The following is a 19,711-nucleotide window of genomic DNA, read 5'->3' on the forward strand; positions in this document are numbered from 1 at the left end:
ACCCAGGGCAAATAAGTGGACTCTAAGGGCCATAAGACTGACCTTCTATCTGATTTACTTCTAGCTGCAGATTCCTTACCTTTGAATTTCCCAGGCGTCAGGCTGGATCCAGTAACTTTTTCATGAGCAGTACCGCTGCGCTCCGTAGGGTGGCTCAGTTCGGCTACGCATAACCTTGGTGTAGTTGGCCTCGGTTATGACGTTGCAGGTTCCTATGTAGGCGCCACCCTTACTGCATAAAACTTTACACATTGCCTCTAAGTTAAGCCTGTCAGTAAAGTACCATAGCTACCATGGGTTGAGCACAGCTATATGTAGTGACTTCAGCAGTTTACCCTAAGAAGAATTGTGATTATTACTTGAAGTGGATACTTACACTCCTCAACTAATAGCCAAATTGTATACGGGTAAAAAAGTGCAATCCACATTTTATAATGCAATACAGTGCAATGCAATTCATAAGCAGTAAAAAATGTACATGCCTTAATGCTTTTGGCATCTGTTAACATAGTTTGTGTTGCAAGGGAACATCTCACCAGCGTGTTGCCACCAGCTCCAGGGAAGCGAACACTTGAAACCAAAATCACGACCTCTGGCAAATTGCAGCAAACCACGTAAAATATACATAAAATATGCAAATGTGAAGTTGTCTAACATTACTATATCCGTATATTCATATGTATTCACTAAGCACAACGTAAAATGCTATTTAGAAAAGTAAAACCTGACGAATTAGGGTACTAAATGTATAATTTACTGCAATATACCAAAGGCAAGGGGTTAAACGTGTATACTTTTTTCTATTTTCTCAGAGTCTGCAAACACTGGAAGAGGCTGGTTTTGGACAAAGCTTTGTGGAGAAAGGTGGATTTAACAGCTCACAGGGTATTGCATTTTTTCCAAGCGCCACAATTGACTTAAGATTTACAGTGCATGCTGTTATTATGTCTGTGCATTACACTTGAAAATAAAAGTTTTGTTTTAAATGTACATTTTCATTCTAACTTTTTGTGTGTGTTTTCAGTATCAAATGTAGTTGTCGGAATGTTGATTCACAAAGTCAAATTAAAAAGTCTGAAATCTATTCATCAAACAAATATGATACTTAGTGGTATATGCTCCCCTCTCTAAATGTAAAGTATACATACACGCCATACTGTATGCACAGGCAGCAGAAGTTCAAACAACTTGCACACAATGAAAAATCAAAGCACAGCCAGAGATTGTGCAAGCTTCTCTAACATACCAAGAACAGGTATAGCGTAGGCAGCAGTAATGTAAGCGTTCCCTCAGACATCAAAAAGATACATATCTTATTTCAACAGTAAGAGCTTCCCTCATATTCCAGTTATGGGGAGCAGTATTTCAAACTTTCCTTCAAGCACAGAGCTAATACAGCAGTGGTATCAGCAATACAATCTTCTTTTATACTCAAAACAGATACAGCACATGCAGGAACAGTACCAGCTGATCTCGTAGACCACAAGAAGAGCTTGGAGAGCAGCAGGTAAAATTGGGGAATGTGTCCATACTGCAACGTCCACTGACCCCAAAAGTATCTGCGGGCAGGTGAGGGAATAGGGGCCTTCAACTGATCTTTTAAGCTGCCTATAGTAGAGCCCTCCGCTTACCGTCATAAATCTTCTGCTAATCGTAAGATCTTTAGGTGGCCCTCCACTACCTCAAGTTAATCCTGCAATCTGGCCCTCTCATATTAGTTAGACCTAACAGATCCCAAGCTAGAGTTCAGCCAACCAAAAGCGAGTCTTTTGCCACCCTCCGAGTCACTCCACCAGTCCGTAGAGGCCCTTGACTGGCTCTCTGAGGGGTTTGCTTATCTGCTGCTCTAACATCCCTTCAAGCACAGTCTGGACTTTGAGCGTTGCTGTGGGAAAGTGACATTCCCCTATGCTGTGCTGCGCTGAAGTCCTATTTATATTGCTATTAAACTGCAAAATGTAGTAACCTGTTTAACAAACAAGTGCAAACACGCTTGTACTTCTTTTTGACATGCAAGTTGTTACCTGTTTTGTAGTCTAGTAACAATGCTAATGTCTCCACGTTTCTAGGTTAAAATCTTAGTTTGATTACTCTAAGTTTATGTGATTTTCAGAGATCCTTGAGTAACTTGTGACTCGTATGTTCTGATCCCGGGAAACTGGGTTACACGTGTGCTGCAAAAATATGCCTGCGACAGCATGTACCGAGCACTTATTTACTTGGAACTAGAATTGACGAATCATTTATTTTCCTGCATAGCTATTGTTTTTTAAATCGCTCTACTGCACTTGTGCTTTTAATAGGTTGCCATTTTAATGAACTACCTCTGTGCTGTTTTCCCGACCTGCGGTGCCAGTAAATAAGAGCGGGCCCGCCATCATAAGGTTAGCATGCTGGTTGTTTTTGCACTTGGGGCGATAAAAGCCCATGCTGACGCGACCGCGCAGCAGGCGTGCCAAATGCAAGCCTGGAATGTGCCTTGAGCCAGGACCACTGGTCTTTTTTCCTACCACTTCTACTCAAGGGAGCAGCTACTTGCACTCAATAAGGGTAAGTGCTGTAACTCCCCCTTATTGGATGGGAAGCAGGAACATTTCCATTATCGCTGTAACTCCTGCTATCTCTCCCCCCTCTTCCAGTGTTATAGCAGCCTCTCCCTTAGTGAGGCGCTCACCAAAAGCTACAAAGAGGGAAAATAACTCTATAAGCAACTCGCTAACTTGTATCCTATTGAACACCAGATCATTGATCAAGCACAAATGTGAGTTTGAGTGCTTGATGCCGAACTCCAATCCGGAACTGATTTTCTTAACTGAAACCTGGGCCAATGAAACTTCTGAGCCCGACTGGATTGCAGCGCTACCAACAGGATACGAATTTGCAAGTGTAAACGGGGAAAGGAAAAAGGGAGGAGGCATAGCAATTATATACCGCTCCAGTTTTAAGGCTATGTTTGACCTTACCCAGTGTCTTGGAATAGAAGCCCTGACCTTTAAAATCAAATTCAGTAATACTCTGTCCTTCCCTGGATTACTCCTGTACCGGCCGCCGGGGCCAAGGACCCCGTTTTACACAATTACTGCAAACACTCATGGAATTGTGCCAAGATCCCCCCACTTTTACGGTACTTGAGGATTTTAATTTTCATCTTGAATGCGGAAACTAGGAGGACGCATCTATTCTGATAGATAATACAGCATGTTTTGGACCGACCCAGATCATCCCATATCCCACTCATAAGGCCGGTCATACACTAGATGGTATCTTTTCTAATAATCTCAATAATACCTTGATCAAAATACTGCTGTTAACTTGGACAGATCATAAGGATATTTCTTCAGACTCCTTCCGGAGGAAAAAGCATTTTTTCCAAATAGGCTGCCTCCTTTTAAGACCCGACTCTGGCACAAAATTAATAAAACTTATCTAGAGGAGGCCCTTAATGGACACCCTCCATTGCTAGTCCCAGATAATTATAAGGCTGCAGATAATATTGACCGCTTGATTAAATCAGCAATTTATCTTCTGGCCCCAGAAAAATGATCTAAACAACACAGAAATCAAGCCTCAGCCCCCTGTTACAGTACAGAACTTAAAAGTATAACATCTAATTGTAAGCGTCTAGAACACATCTGGAAGCTAGACTATACTGAGCAAGGCAAAACTAACTACAGACTAGCCTTAGTAGTAGTTCCTCGAGGCTCAGCACTGTCACTGACCCTGTTCAACATCTATGTCACTCCTCTGGCTAAGTTGATCAAAGCACATGGGTTCTCGTTGTTTTCTTACGCCGATGACTCTGATAGTCCTATCTATATCTTCTAGTGCAGAAATAGTGGCTTGGATGATTCACAACTGTCTGAAGAATACTTTTGGGTGGAAGCATCAGAATTATCTTAAATTGAACACAGATAAAACGGAAGTGGTGGAGTTCGAAAAGGGACCATCACTCTGTAATCCTTTATATTGGCAGGTAGAGGCAGGGCGTTGTCCTAGCCCCATTGAAAAGGTCAGAAACTTAGGAGTCATGTTTGCTGATTTGCTCAATTTTGCAGGTCAGATCAGTTTCTTGAGCTTCTTCCTCCTAAAGATCCTGCGCAAAATTCTTGAGTTAATTTCTTAAGAACTCAGAAAAACAGTAATATTCACCTTAATTCTTTCTTGAATGGATTACAGCAATGCTCTCTTTCTGGGCACTGACAAAAGCCAACTATTAAAACTCAAGTCTATGCAGAACGCCGCAGCGAGGCTGCTGCTCAGCATCAGGAAATTCCATCCTATCTCCAACAGTATTTGCGACCTCCTTTGGCTTCTTGGCCTGCAAAGAATTGAATTCAAGGCTCTGTGTCTGGTGCATCAAACAATATACTTTGAGGGGGCCCCTGGATCTACAGAAACTTTTTTTCCTGGCATGTACCGCAGCAGATTCTCCCATCGGGCAGCATATGCTGCCGGATGTAACTAGGTTACAACCTAATAGGCACCTGTTTAGGAAAATACTTAAGACCTGGCTATTCTCGTCCAAGTAAGAATGTATTACTTCCCTTTCGGGAAATGATTCTTGCTACTCGTCACCACGTTTTTTAAGGAGAAATTGGAGCATCAGCAACGCATGTATTTCTTGCTATATATTTTATTTTATGTATTGAGTTTTATATAGCGTGAACATGACCCTTTCGGGTATCAGAGCGCTGTACTTCAGGAAAGCAAAAAGGTAAACGGATATGAGTATACTATTGTGGAATATTAATAAAGTTATTATAGGCACGTAAGTTGGCATTCTTGGAGTCTGGATTTGGGGTGGTCATTTAAGTAATGTGTATAGTGGCATCATAGAAAAAGTAGCGATGAGTATGTAGTAGGGCCAGAGAATCTTGTCGAAGGGGAGGCCTTAGAGGTCTGGGAAGGATGCATCTTCATTGGTGAAGGAATCTGTTCATCAGTCGATGCTTTACTTTTCATTGAAAGAGGGCAGTTGAGGTGTTGGATCTGGTCTCAGAAGGAAGAGAGTTCTATATTTTGGGTCCGGTTCCAGAGAAGGAGCGTGTGTAGGTATTCTTTTATTTTTTATTTTTATTTGTAGGCTTGTGTGATCACTCTTCATTTGATGGCATCAGCTGTGGCTGGACCTACCACTCACTAGGAGTGGAATTTGCCCTCCTCTAAGTAGACCTCTCCCTTTGTTGTTTAATATTCAGTAGAAGGGACCCAGAGCTTCGTAAAGTTCAATTCTCGCCTGATAGGACAAGTGTTGTGGCCAGGTAAGCTTGAGTGTTGTGGTGAAGAGCTTTGTGAGTCAAGCATTCAATTTTTAGATGGATCTTTGCCTTATAGGGTAGCCAGTCCAGTACTTTGAGTTTAGGGGTGAGATGATCACATTTTGTTTCTTTTTTTGAGCCTGTGATGAGTCTGGCAGCTGCAATAAAGGTTGCCTTCAGAGATGCTAGTTTTGCTTTTGAGGGTGGAGCTGCCATAATCTAGTTTGCTCACTAGCGCTTGAACTGCTGTCTTGAGAACTGCAGCCGGAATGAAACTTTTAATTTCCCTAGTGTGTGCGATTGGTAGTTGGCACCCCTGGTGGCAGCGCTGATGTGATCCTGCATAGAAAGGTGGTTATCCACAATAATTCTAGAGATGTTGACGAGGTTATGGTGTGTGGGGTACATTTGTAAGATTATCTAAACACTCAAACGTATTGTGCTTATTCTTTCAACCGTACTATCCAGAACAGTTGAAAGAAGAAAGTGTGACACAGCTCCGGGGAAACAATGGCAGGCTTTATTGCTGTGAAAGTGCCAACAAATAAAGGGTCCCTGAAACGCTCGGCAGACGCGTTTCATCCATCAATCGGAATCTTCACTGCCCGTTTCAGTAGTAGCAATTAGCGAGGGTCCTTTGCTCTGTTTTTAAAGCTGTGGCCACTTCCCATTCTGTAGCCATGCCCTTCCTCTGCCTCACAGGTGTGAAGCTCAATACGCTGTGCCTGCTTTAGCGCTGCATTCTGGGCGTTGTTGTTCACAGCAGGAGCCCATACAGTGAAGGGTTTCACTAAACACCAGGAGATGCTTCCAACCGTTGTGGACGGTGTTCCACCACCAATGCGGCCGCAATGCAGGAAATAAAGTCTTCCTTTGTCCCCCTTATCAGGTAACCGAATACTGCCTCATATATATACATATATATATATATATAGATATAGTGACCGGGACGAGCAGATGCCGAATTCGGAGATCAATTGTGATAAGATCTTTATTGAAAACAGCAGGAATAAAAAATCAGCATAGCCAAGTGGTATGCGCTCCTCTTCCTCTCTCTGTCTTCGGCCGTGATCTTCTAAGGTGGTTTGCCTTTCTTCTTATTAGAGGGATACCCAGAGAGGCTCAGAAAAAGGGAAAAGAAAAGGGTGGTAAGTGATACTGGTCTTTCAAGGATCCTGTCAGAATAGGACCCTTCACCATCCCTAAGTGAAAGACATGCAGGTAGCAAAAATAAAGAAAGTTTCTCTCTGACCTTAAGATAATCCCCTGAAATTGGCAACACCTCTAATGTGTTGTCCCTTTTTAACAGCCCTTTAGCTTCAGAGTACTGAGGGTGTGCCAGTTTCTAGGCCCTTCGGTTTTTACTCCACGAACAAAATGAAGCAACAAAATAGGGTTGAAAAACGCTATTCATTTACCAGCGTCTATTAGGGTCAGGAGCTCTCATGGAAAGGAATGTGGGAAAACGCCTACTTCATGCGGAGGGTAAGTGAGGGTTTTAAAATTAAGTGCAGGAAACAAATGGCAAGGATAACACACAGTGCATGAAGTGGTGTGACCCATTCCCCGGTTCCCTCCCTTCACTCCCAACCCACCTCCCGAGTCAAGTAGTGCAATAGCCTCAACTATCCTGAGTTGCAGTGGCTCACAGGCAACCTAGGGGGTATCCACCACTCCTCGGACCAGGTTTCCCGACTGTCTTGGGTGTCCGGCTCTTGAGGGGAGATGGCTCCTGGAGTCTCCGCGTTGTCAACTGAGTTGGTTTTCTACTCTTTCTGGACAGGATTCCTTTGCACAGCGTCCTTGTTCCTCCCGATTTAGCGTGCCTTCCGGTTTCTTCCAGCCCTTCTTACGTGGTGTTGGCTCTGCCTCTCCTGATTCCCAATGGTTCAGACTTTCCGGCCACGGGACTCCCTCCTGCATGTAAGAGTCAGCAGGTATCGTTCACCCTTTCTCTCCTGTCCTCAGGGAAACAGTGTTCGGATGAGTATGAACCCCAGAGCCTAAAAGAAGGAGAGATATGGCGACCACCCTGATTGATTGATATATATATATATAACAGTCCACTTCCTCCATTTACACCGGGACCTTCCGACTGCGGTGCACTCCAGGGGCGGAGGTCGCCCTGTCTCAATTGTTTGCCACAAAAACACAGCGGCCGCTGTGTATATGCACTCCCATCCAGCGTTATTAGAAATCCACAGAAACAGTGCGTGTGCTTCAATTCGATTTATTTATCCATAACGTTCCAGCATGTAATCACGGCAATAACGGAACAAAAACCCAACGCGTTTCGGCGAGTAAACCTCTCGCCTTGCTCACGGGTAACTCGTTTGTGAAAAACAACCAATTTAAATAAAGATAAAGTTTTACAAAAAAGTGCTCATGTGGTCAGTGGTTTGGTAGTGAACATAAACAATGGACACAGGTAGCGGTCACTTTGGCAGACATCTTAAACTGGTAATGGTAACAGTATGCTCAATGTCTAAACATGTTCCGAGTTGGAACGTTGTATTTCTCTATTGACAATACATTGTTATAATAGAATGAGCACCTTCATGCGTGGTGTGTACAAAAATCAATTATATGCCCAGTGGCTGATTTAGGACGACAAAAGGACCGCCAGCATATCCCCTTCAATAGATTACTGCATACCCATCTAGGTGCAGTCACTACAAAGTAAAGACTGACGACAGGCTGAAGCTTAATGCGTGATCCAAGTGGACCTGAAAATTAATGATCTTGTCATTTGATGTATTAATTACATACATTAAAATGTTGTTGACATAAAGCTGCTATTCGGGTACAGTGCCAAGTGGCCAAATAATGCCTCAACTGGTCAATTCACACATAAGTACATCAATTAAAAGAAAAGAAAATTCTGATGGGTAAGTGTGAACCTTGCTACGCTCATCTTAGTGTTCCCATCACTTCATCCCCAGTGGGAAATTCAACACCTATTCAGTTCAGGTGACAAGTCCTCTTGATCCTGTATGATAGCGGGAAAAAGAACAAATATACAGCCTGTCAGCTTATACGAAATGTCAGGTATGCATAATTATGTTCAGGTTATGTTCAAAATTTTTTCTTATGAAATACTAGTGCTGTAGTGATGTCAAGGTGATAAACAGTTAAAATAATGTTGTTTAGCAGGATTCTAGGGACACATATTGAAAATTATAACGTTATTTACACTATACAGTCTTTCTAAAAGAAACTTGAGAACCAAGGCCTGGGGGACCCCGAGGAGGAAACCACAACATAATTATAAATCTAATTGATTACTCTCCCAAATGCCAGACCATCTCTTCCTCCGAATTCAGACCCCCCGGAATCAGGCTATCTAGGTCAATGATGTACCTGTTCTCAAGCTGTCGTAGCTTGCGAATCTTGTCCCCCCCTCTTTTAATTTGTGGTAATTTGTCCACCACAAAGAATTTTAGAAGGTTTCGATTCCCTCCATGTAATTCCTCGAAGTGTCGAGCAACCGGGGAATTCTGTTCTTTGTTTTGAATTGCCCTCATGTGTTGCAAGATCCGAGTCTTTGCAGGAAACATGGTACTGCCTACATACTTTTTCGGGCAGGGGCACATGAGGACATAGACGCAGTATTCTGACATGCAGGTTAGGTGTTTCTCAATCGTTCTTTCTTTGTCCTCTACAGGGAAATACACTTTCTTCACATTTGTACTATACTTGCAGGCTTTGCATTTCATGCAAGTATAGAAACCCTGGATCTTGGAGGTATTAGGTTTCATCATACTCACCTCATTACAGCTCACCTTGCTTCTAAGTGTATCTGCTCTGCGGTAGGTGCTACTGGGTCTCTCTTTGAGGATATCGTTGAGGGTAGGTTCAGTCATAAGGACTATATATATTCAAAACTGCCATCCACACAAAGAAGAAGGCGGCAACCACAGAGGAGATTATCTTCAGAGCAGCTTTAATAGCAGAAACGCACAGTCCGGTGGCGGCGAATGCATTTCGGCGCATTGCCTTCCTCAGCGCCCCACACCCGACAGAATGTTTCGGTAAGTGCCTCCTGCTGCCTCATGATGGAAACAAGGCTCCGCCTCCCCATGGCCGTGAAGCACACCTGTTGTAGTGCACGTAAGTACAATCACACCACAACTCCCATAATGCCATATGCTGAGGCAAAAATGGGCCGGTGACATGGCGGAGGCTCAAATGTTATTTTTCTTTGTGCAGTAGCCAAGATCAGCAGGGCTCGATGTCCATCTTTGTCCGTTTTCCGCCAGTTCAGCCGCTCCTCAGGTCTCCTCAAACTGTCACAGCCCTCATGTAAAGCAGACATCGAGCGGGGGCAAACTGCCACAACAGGAGGTAAATTACCTCCTCCGCCCCAGTCGCCGCACACAAAGGCAGGTCCGAAGTTTATCCTTACCAGGAAAGTTAGTTGTGCTGTTTAAGCAATACCAATGGACTTCATCCCAAAACGTGACAGGGGTTATCCAAATGCGCCATTGGTTAGCGCATGACAATGTTCAAAACTGCCATCCACACAAAGAAGAAGGCGGCAACCACAGAGGAGATTATCTTCAGAGCAGCTTTAATAGCAGAAACGCACCGTCCGGTGGCGGCGAATGCATTTCGGCGCATTGCCTTCCTCAGCGCCCTACACCCGACAGAATGTTTCGGTAAGTGCCTCCTGCTGCCTCATGATGGAAACAAGGCTCCGCCTCCCCCTGGCCGTGAAGCACACCTGTTGTAGTGCACGTAAGTACAATCACACCACAACTCCCATAATGCCATATGCTGAGGCAAAAATGGGCCGGTGACATGGCGGAGGCTCAAATGTTATTTTTCTTTGTGCAGTAGCCAAGATCAGCAGGGCTCGATGTCCATCTTTGTCCGTTTTCCGCCAGTTCAGCCGCTCCTCAGGTCTCCTCAAACTGTCACAGCCCTCGTGTAAAGCAGACATCGAGCGGGGGCAAACTGCCACAACAGGAGGTAAATTACCTCCTCCGCCCCAGTCGCCGCACACAAAGGCAGGTCCGAAGTTTATCCTTACCAGGAAAGTTAGTTGTGCTGTTTAAGCAATACCAATGGACTTCATCCCAAAACGTGACGGGGGTTATCCAAATGCGCCGTTGGTTAGCGCATGACAATGTTCAAAACTGCCATCCACACAAAGAAGAAGGCGGCAACCACAGAGGAGATTATCTTCAGAGCAGCTTTAATAGCAGAAACGCACAGTCCGGTGGCGGCGAATGCATTTCGGCGCATTGCCTTCCTCAGCGCCCTACACCCGACAGAATGTTTCGGTAAGTGCCTCCTGCTGCCTCATGATGGAAACAAGGCTCCGCCTCCCCCTGGCCGTGAAGCACACCTGTTGTAGTGCATGTAAGTACAATCACACCACAACTCCCATAATGCCATATGCTGAGGCAAAAATGGGCCGGTGACATGGCGGAGGCTCAAATGTTATTTTTCTTTGTGCAGTAGCCAAGATCAGCAGGGCTCGATGTCCATCTTTGTCCGTTTTCCGCCAGTTCAGCCGCTCCTCAGGTCTCCTCAAACTGTCACAGCCCTCGTGTAAAGCAGACATCGAGCGGGGGCAAACTGCCACAACAGGAGGTAAATTACCTCCTCCGCCCCAGTCGCCGCACACAAAGGCAGGCCCGAAGTTTATCCTTACCAGGAAAGTTAGTTGTGCTGTTTAAGCAATACCAATGGACTTCATCCCAAAACGTGACAGGGGTTATCCAAATGCGCCATTGGTTAACGCATGACAATGTTCAAAACTGCCATCCACACAAAGAAGAAGGCGGCAACCACAGAGGAGATTATCTTCAGAGCAGCTTTAATAGCAGAAAAGCACAGTCCGGTGGCGGCGAATGCATTTCGGCGCATTGCCTTCCTCAGCGCCCTACACCCGACAGAATGTTTCGGTAAGTGCCTCCTGCTGCCTCATGATGGAAACAAGGCTCCGCCTCCCCCTGGCGTTTCTGCTATTAAAGCTGCTCTGAAGATAATCTCCTCTGTGGTTGCCGCCTTCTTCTTTGTGTGGATGGCAGTTTTGAACATATATATATATATATATATATAAATCTCCAACACTGCTTCCCATGGACAGAGAAAGCCGACACGTGTCTTCATGCAAAATAGATTTATTGGTCAGCTGCAATTGTTGAACACGTTTCGCCTGCCATGCAGGCTTGTTCACCAACAATAGCATAAAGTTTTCGCCACCATTTTAACTCTATGCAAATGTGCATCACGTGACAAATACAATAGAACGTGAAGACAGACTGGTAGTTCGGAACACTGCAAGTTTCGCGTATTTCAACACATTTGCCGATTTTGCACACATTGTCATTTTATGGTATGGCTCAAAAGTGAAAACTTAACCATATATGGCAATCTCTAAAATGTATACAATTTAAATACATTTAAGATTATACGATTTTAAAATCATTTGTGCATCATAGGAGATTCGAACTCTGATCTCTCACGGGGATAAAAGAATCATACCCCAGTGTCCCGCCCCAGTGGGCCATTCGGTTCTTCAGCTCTTAAGTGCTTTAACAAGGCCTGTGTAACCAAATTACTGCCATCCGGAATTTTACTGTAAAACAATGGGTTATATAATCACTCGCAAACCTCACGATATACAGAGCACAGTTTTCATCAAACTGCAATAGTGGGAACATCCTTCTGCCATAAACATAATAAATCACAGCAGTGTAATCCCGCACTCCGCCAGATGTATTTGCACACCCTACCGCTTAAGACACAATAAATGGCACAATTATTGTCTACTTTACTAAATGCTGCCCAAGTGGGCAAACGCCATACCACCGTACTACAATACACCTACTTATCCTACCTTGTACCTTACATACCAGTCTGCATAAAGTGCTAGTGCTCAAAATACATAATTAAAATTATAAATCAAATTTAAAACCAAAGAATAGCGGGGAATAGCAGCACTGTTCTCAATTTCATTACAAATAGGTATGAAAGTCTTTTTCTATGTTCAAACCCTCATGGGTCTTAGTGTTCAGCATGATGATATAATTAGACTGAAGTCTTCTTAATTTCTTTACTCAATCACCTCCCCTTTCACTCAGCGGGACTGCATCAATAACAAAGTACTCTAAACCTTTAGGATCTTTTCCTTGTTGGCGCTCAAAGTGCCTGGCCACGGGGTGTGTTTTATCCCCATGTTTGATAGCTCTGGCATGCTGCAGTATTCGTTTGTGTACAGGAAGGATAGTGCTGCCCACGTACTCCAGGCCGCAAGGGCACCGAAGCACGTAGACTGCAAAATCCGTTTTACAGGAATACTGTTCCTTACTCTTTCTTTCACTGGCGGAAAACCCTACCGAATAAGTGGAAGAATTCTTGCCATAGGTGCAAGCCTAACACGACACATTTTAGAAACCCATCCTTTCTCTGTATCCAGTTTTTACTTGCCACTTGGCCTTGTACAGGCAGCATGTTACTGACTAATGATTGTTTCAGTGATTTAGCTTTTCTGAAAGTGATAAGGGGCCTGCGTTGCACAAATTTCTTAAGCACTGGATCATTACAGATAATATGCCAATGTTTTTGTAGGATTTTCCTTAGCTTACTATGCTGAGTGTTAAAGCTAGTGATCATCCTGCACTGATTGCCTCCTTCCTACCTAGATTTCTCCGATTGTTTGTCCCTGTTGAACAGAATGTCCTCTCTCGATTTTTTATGAACTTTCCAAGTCGCTGTATTTATCCATGCCTGTGGATAACCTCTTGCTGCAAAACGCCCTTTCAGACATTCCAATTCCACTTCCAAGTCCTGGCTGTTACTACAATTCTTCATTGCCCTCAAGCATTCTCCATAGGGAATGCATCTCACTAAGTTATTGGGGTGGAATTTGTGGCATGGAACAACATTTTGCCATCAGTTTGCTTGCGATACAGCTTTGTTTCAAGTTTGCCATTGCACACATACTCAGTTACATCTAAAAATTCAAAAGCGTAATGAAAGATCGCCTTTTAAAATTGGAAACTAGAATCAAAGAAAGAAAGGCACAGAAGTTCTTACGAAACAAGATGGACTATGACCGTGGCCAGATATTTACTTTTGCCAAAAAATTTGACAACTTGAGGAAACAAAGACTCAATGGTACAGGAGGAAAATCACGAGAACTACAATCATTGCATAGCAGCCTGCAGAGTTCTGAACTGGATACCGAACTGGAGGAAGGGCCAAGTGTTGGAGGGGGTGCGTCAGTTTCATCAGTCATCGATGAATTTGATTTTTTTAAGAGAGGAAAGAGGTTTCAACTTCCGCACACGCCCGCCAGCAAACATTTGGCCTCCAAGGGGAAGAGGCAGAGGAGGCGGAGGCGTAAAGGGGCCAAAAAGTTCAAGCTGCAGCGAGAAGAACAAATCGAAAACCAACAAGTAATATCAAGTAACAAAGCTATAGTCATTATTCTTACGAATATTGCTCTCCGCAAGAAGGAACGTAGTATTCTGGAACTAGGTCTATCTTATTGTCCAAAGGCTGATATTGATTACGACAAGGGTCGATATCTTCAAGTTCACTAGGACTTTAAAATTGAAAAAATTCTTTGCAGTGGCTTACAAACGTCCGGATGGTGTGAGAGATGATATTGTGCAAGAAGGACCTACTAATCTGGCAGTGGATAATATGAATCTGATGCTAGAATTGACAGAAATGGACATGACGACAAGCCAGGAGACAATGAGTACAGAATCTAGGCCAAGCACACTTACTCGAGCACTGGATGTAGCACGGGACAACAATTTGGAGATTGAAATTGATGCTCCCACCAAATTCCGACCTAACTCTTAAGTTTACACCAATGACCAGCAGAGACTCAATAGATGTCTATAATGATCTAGTGGTCAATGAAGTTAAGAATTTGTGCCAATCAATAAACGCTAAAAAGAAAAAGTCATACACGCAGCAGGATAAGGAGTATTATTCTTTGATGAACAAACTTGCATGCAATGATAGATGTATCATACGGAATGCTGACAAGGGGGGCAATGTGGTCCTGTGGGGCAGAGAACAATACGTTGAAGAGGCGTATAATCAATTATAAAGTTAACTATGCAAGGGTGAAAAGAGAAGCCATGATTTTAAAGCATAGTCAATACAATGATGCCCTCCAAGAGTGGTATAGGCGAGGTCTGATTACTAATGACGAAATGTTATTTTTAAAGATAAGTAATCCTACCTCACTGGTATTTTACTTGATACCCAAGGTGCACAAAAATATGGAGAGCCCCCCAGGTAGGCCTATTATTTCAACTATTGCTAGTGGGTTTGAGAATACCTCAAAATATGGCGACTTTTTCCTGTGTCCTTTTGTGAAAGCGCTCCCGTCGTTCATTTTAGACACGGGGTCTTTTTACATAAAATTTATGATCTAACATGGGAACCAGACTTTTATTGGTGTCAATTGATGCCACTACGCTCTGTAAGAGTATCAGACATACATATGGGTTGATTGCAATTAAGTACTATCTAGTGCAGAGGCCGCTGCAATTTTGGAATCAAACCCAAATGTTATTAACAATAACTAATTGCCTTGAGACAATTATTTCTTGTTCAGTGGGGAACTTTATCCGCTGTGCTGGACTGCGATGGGCACCTGCTTCGCCCCCAGCTATGCAAATTTGCATATGGGCTGGTGGGAGGAGCAGCTGGTCCAGAAGCAGTGCCACTAGGAGTGGCATGAGAATGTAATGTTTTGTTACCCGTATATTGACAACCTCTTTGTGGTATGGAGAGGGTCACCAGAGAGGACGCAGGAGTTTTGGCAATAATTTGCAGAATAACAATCTGAATCTGAAATTGACATGCAACATAAGTGACACTGCTGTAAATTTCTTAGATGTATGTGTGCAATGGCAAACTTGAAACAAAGCTGTATCACAAGCAAACTGATGGCAACATTTTGTTCCATGCCACAAGTTTCCACCCCAATAACTTAGTGAGAAGCATTACCCATGGAGAATGCTTGAGGGCAATGAGGAATTGTAGTAACAGCCAGTACTTGGAAGTGGAATTGGAATGTCTGAAAGGGTGTTTTGCAGCAAGAGGTTATTCACAGGCATGGATAAATACAGCGATTTGGAAAGCTCATAAAAAATCTAGAGCTAACATTCTGTTCAACAGGGACAAACCTTCGGCGAAATCTTGGAAGAAAGGAGGCAATCAGTGCAGGATGATCACTAGCTTTAACACTCAGCATAGTGAGCTAAGGAAAATCCTACAAAAACATTGGCATATTATCTGTAGTGATCCAGTGCTTAAGAAATGTGTCCAACGCAGGCCCCTTATAACTTTCAGAAAAGCTAAATCACTGAAAGAATCATTAGTTAGTAACATGCTGCCTGTACAAGTCAAAGTGGCAAGTAAAAACTGGCTACAGAGAAAGGGTGGGTTTCTAAAATGTGTCCAGTGTAAGGCTTGCACCTATGGCAAGAATACTTCCACTTATTTGGTGGGGTTTTCGGCGAGTGAAAGAAAGATCAAGAGACAGTATTCCTGTAAAACAGATTTTGCAGTGTACGTGCTTCGGTGCCCTTGCGGCCTGAGGTACGTGAGCAGCACTATCCTTCCTGTCAACAAACTAATTCTGCAGCATGCCAGAGCCATCAAAAATGGGGATAAAACACACCCCGTGGCCAGGCACTTTGAGCGCCAACATGGAAAGATCCTAAAGGTTTAGAGTACTTTGTTATTGATGCAGTCCCACTGAGTGAAAGAGGGAGGGGATCGAGTAAAGAAATTAAGAAGATTTGAGTCTAATTATATCATCATGCTCAACACTAAGACCCCTGAGTGTTTGAACATGGAAGAAGACTTTCATACCCATTTGTAATGAAATTGAGAACAATGCTGCTATTCCCTGCTATTCTTTGGTTTTAACTTTGATTTATAATTTTAATTATGTATTCTGAGCACTAGCACTTTATGCAGACTGCTAAGTAAGGTACAAGGTAGGATAAGTAGGGGTATTGTAGCACGGTGGTATGACGTATGCCCACTTGGGCAGAATTTAGTAAAGAAGACCATAACTGTGCCATTTATTATGTCGTAAGCGGTAGGATGTGCAAATACATCTGGCGAAGTGCGGGATTACACTGCTTTGATTTATTATGTTTATGGCAGAAGGATGTTCCCACTTGGGTATCTGTTGCGCATTACAAACTAAAATTTTATTAAAATAAATTTCAGTTTGATGAAAACTGTGCTCTGTCTATCGTGAGGTTTGTGATTGTATAACCCATTGTTTTACAGTAAAAAGCCAGATGGCGGTAATGTGGCTACACAGGCCTTGTTAAAGCACTTAAGAGCTGAGGAACCGAATAATCCACTGGGGCGGGACACTGGGGTATGATTCTTTTATCCCCGTGAGAGATCAGAGTTCGAATCTCCTAAGATGCACAAATGATTTTAAAATCTTAAATGTATTTAAATTGTATAAATTTTTTTGGGATGGCCATGTATGGATAAGTTTTCACTTTTGAGCCATACCACAAAATGACAATGTGTGCAAAATCGGCAAATGTGTTGAAATTCGCAAAACTTGCAATGTTCCGAACTACCAGTCTGTTTTCACGTTATATTGTATTGTAGTTGTCACGTGATGCACATTTGCATGCAGTTGAAATGGTGGTGAAAACTTAATGCTATTGGTGAACAAGCCTGCATGGCAGACGAAACACGTTCAACAGTTCCAGCTACTAATAAATTTGCACGAAGACACAGCGTCGGCTTTCTCTACCCATGGAAGCAGTTTTGGATATTACCGGACATCGCTTTGGAGTCTGTACGCCGATGCGCCCTCTGTTCAGGAGGCGGCGTGAGGAACCAAGCTCTGTGGAGAAATATAACCGTTCCCTGAACTTAAAAGTAACCCTTATCATATTCCTAAACCGAAGCCAAACCTCAAACTTTGGCATCTATAATCGATCTGAAGCACGCAAAATGAGACATACAGTGCTTTACAAAAGTATTTAATAAATACATTTCTCAACTTATTGTTATGGTGCTGTAATCATTAAAATTAAAAAATGGATAGTCTTTATTAGCCAAAATATAAATTCTCCTTTCAAGATTGTCTTCATTTTTGTCCCTACAGGCTTCTTCATTATCACATAATACTTCTTTGCTGTCCTGAAAAATGTGCCCATATGCTTAGTCTGTTGAATTCGCTTTACCATGACTTGTCCCTTCATTCAGTCAGCCCTCATAACACAGCTGTTACGTATTACATAGAATTGATGAAAAAGTTAAATGTATGTTGGACTCCGCTGTGTCACAAGTTTGTTTCACCATTCTCTTGTAATCTTATATTGGTTGAAGGATTAACCTTTTGAATCTCTATATCTCGTCCACTATGTGTAGATAAACTCCAAGATATTGTGGCATCTCGTCCGTCGTTACCTGGGAGGCAGTTTGAGAACATTGAAGGTGAAAGGGCTTCTGCATTCGGCCAGAAAAATCGAGTTCCTGTCTCAGGCACTCCTGCAGGAGCTTGAGAAACGCAGCCCTAACCTCTTGAAGCTGTGCCTGTCTGAGACTGACCTCCGCCGCTTGAAGTTCGATTGCTTGCCATCCTCTGTGAAGTCACTGGAGCTGAGCCACTGTGAGATTCCTTCACTCTGGTTCCAGGGATCTGGCCTGAAAGATGGTGCCAAACGCCAGGTAAAGGTAGAGCACCTCGTGCTGAGCCACGTTCCGGCCTTTTCCAACATCCACCTGAAAACACTTTGCTGTAACCTTAATCTGAAGTCATTGTCCCTCACAGGTACGTACCGAGTGACCGATTCAGGTTTTGAGAAAGCTGCAGCGCATCTTAAGAATGTACAACATTTGAGACTTCAAGGGTGCAACATCACAGATGGTGCACTCGACATCATTGGACGAAATTTGAAAGCTCTGCGGACATTAGAGCTTGTTAATTTCCGTTCCCTAACAGATTCCGGCCTCCAGAACTTGAAATCTTTGAAAGATCTGCATGGCCTTGGCTTAGAATGGTGCATGGGACTATCTTCTGATGCTATTATACATGTCTGCTCGACACTGCACAATTTACGGTCCCTCAACCTAAATGGAATTGTTTTTGAAGATCAAGGAATACATAGAATTCTACAGAGCCTCCCAAATTGCGCGGTGACCAACAAAATGCTAGACCTAGACTGAAGTCTGCTCAACTTATAATAGAAAACACATTCATTAAGAAAAGGTTCGACCTTGGCTAATTTACATTTTTCTGCCCACATGGAATGCAAGCTCTGAAAAAAATCCAAAGAAAATCCCAGAAACGTCATAATTGCTAAGCCTTGTATAAGTGTTAACTAGTCGGGTATGCTGTACATTCAGTCTGCCCTACTTGCTTACACACTCTATGCTTTTTTATGCTTTTATCAATAAAGTATTTCTTCTGTGCTGCCTTAAGCTGTTTTCATTCTTGATTCTGGAGTGTGTGTTGTATTAGCCTTACTTCTTTGGTAGTTCATCAAACTTGGGGCATCGTTTATAGTCTGATTTTAATGAGAAATGTGCTAAAAATCCGCGAACGAGCTGAAAATCGGCAGTTTTGGTGTCTTCCAAAGTCGTGGTTAACCTGCCTCATTTAAAGGGCGGGAGGGGGTGGAACCACAATGGAAGCTCATCTAGCTCAACCATAGGAACGGTGCTTTTCTTAATGAATGTATTGTTGATGTTCAGAAGATGAATTTACAGAAAAAATTACATTATTTCACTTTACTTTCACCCGAGGTGGAAATTTTAACATCCATAGGCCAACTTCTTCTGCAATTCTTTGAAGAATCTGCAAAAAAATGCAAAATCCATTCTGCATTAAAGCTATATCAGTTGATACTTAAAAATCATTTCTCTCATCAAACTGACTGAGCTATTCCGCCATATTACAGCCCTTCTGCTGCAGGTTTTTGAGGTTATCAAATGCAAGATATAGGCTTGAGCGACAGGTGGGGGGCCTATAACGAGAGAGAAGGCCTTTAATAACCTGGATGTCCTGAAGCAGAAGAGCTATAAAGCTATGGCAACATTTCACCCACTGAGGGTAGTATCGTAGTAAAAAGGGAGAAAAAGAATGTCATGGTGTAGCAGGTCTAGCCTCTTTTACCACACGGAGACGTTATTTGGTGTGAGCAGGTGGGTTTATTTCTTTAGAATAGATCTGGAAGTACGGAACAAAGCAACCTTACCTCTTGATACCTAGCACCTTGCAACTGAACCCCCACTCTAAACTATATCCTTCTCACCATGCTCCCATACGAACCGACCACCTCAAACAGTCTACATTTTTCCACCATCATTTCACACATTGCTACTCGGTCACACAGCAAACGCAACACGACTAAAGGGTAATAAGTATATTACAACATTTATACACTGAGGCTAGAATGTTCTAGTTTAGAAACTGAGAAACTGAA

The 19,711-nt window shown here is 43.0% G+C and overlaps 1 protein-coding gene across 2 annotated transcripts in view; it reads left to right on the forward strand.

Moving 5' to 3' along the window:
• FBXL12 (F-box and leucine rich repeat protein 12) overlaps positions 1 to 18,707 on the forward strand; it is a 79,435-nt gene extending 60,728 nt beyond the window's left edge. For both annotated transcript variants that reach the window (XM_086966762.1, XM_086966766.1), the window contains exons 2-3: positions 813 to 885; positions 17,655 to 18,707. In XM_086966762.1, the coding sequence (XP_086822888.1) occupies positions 813 to 885; positions 17,655 to 18,452 (871 nt within the window). In that variant the 3' untranslated portion in view covers positions 18,453 to 18,707. The remainder of the gene's footprint in view (positions 1 to 812; positions 886 to 17,654) is intronic.
• The last annotated feature ends 1,004 nt before the right edge of the window (positions 18,708 to 19,711 follow it).

Source organism: Lissotriton vulgaris, chromosome 1_1 (genome assembly GCF_964263255.1).
Source record: "Lissotriton vulgaris chromosome 1_1, aLisVul1.2, whole genome shotgun sequence".
NCBI classification, from domain to species: domain Eukaryota; kingdom Metazoa; phylum Chordata; class Amphibia; order Caudata; family Salamandridae; genus Lissotriton; species Lissotriton vulgaris.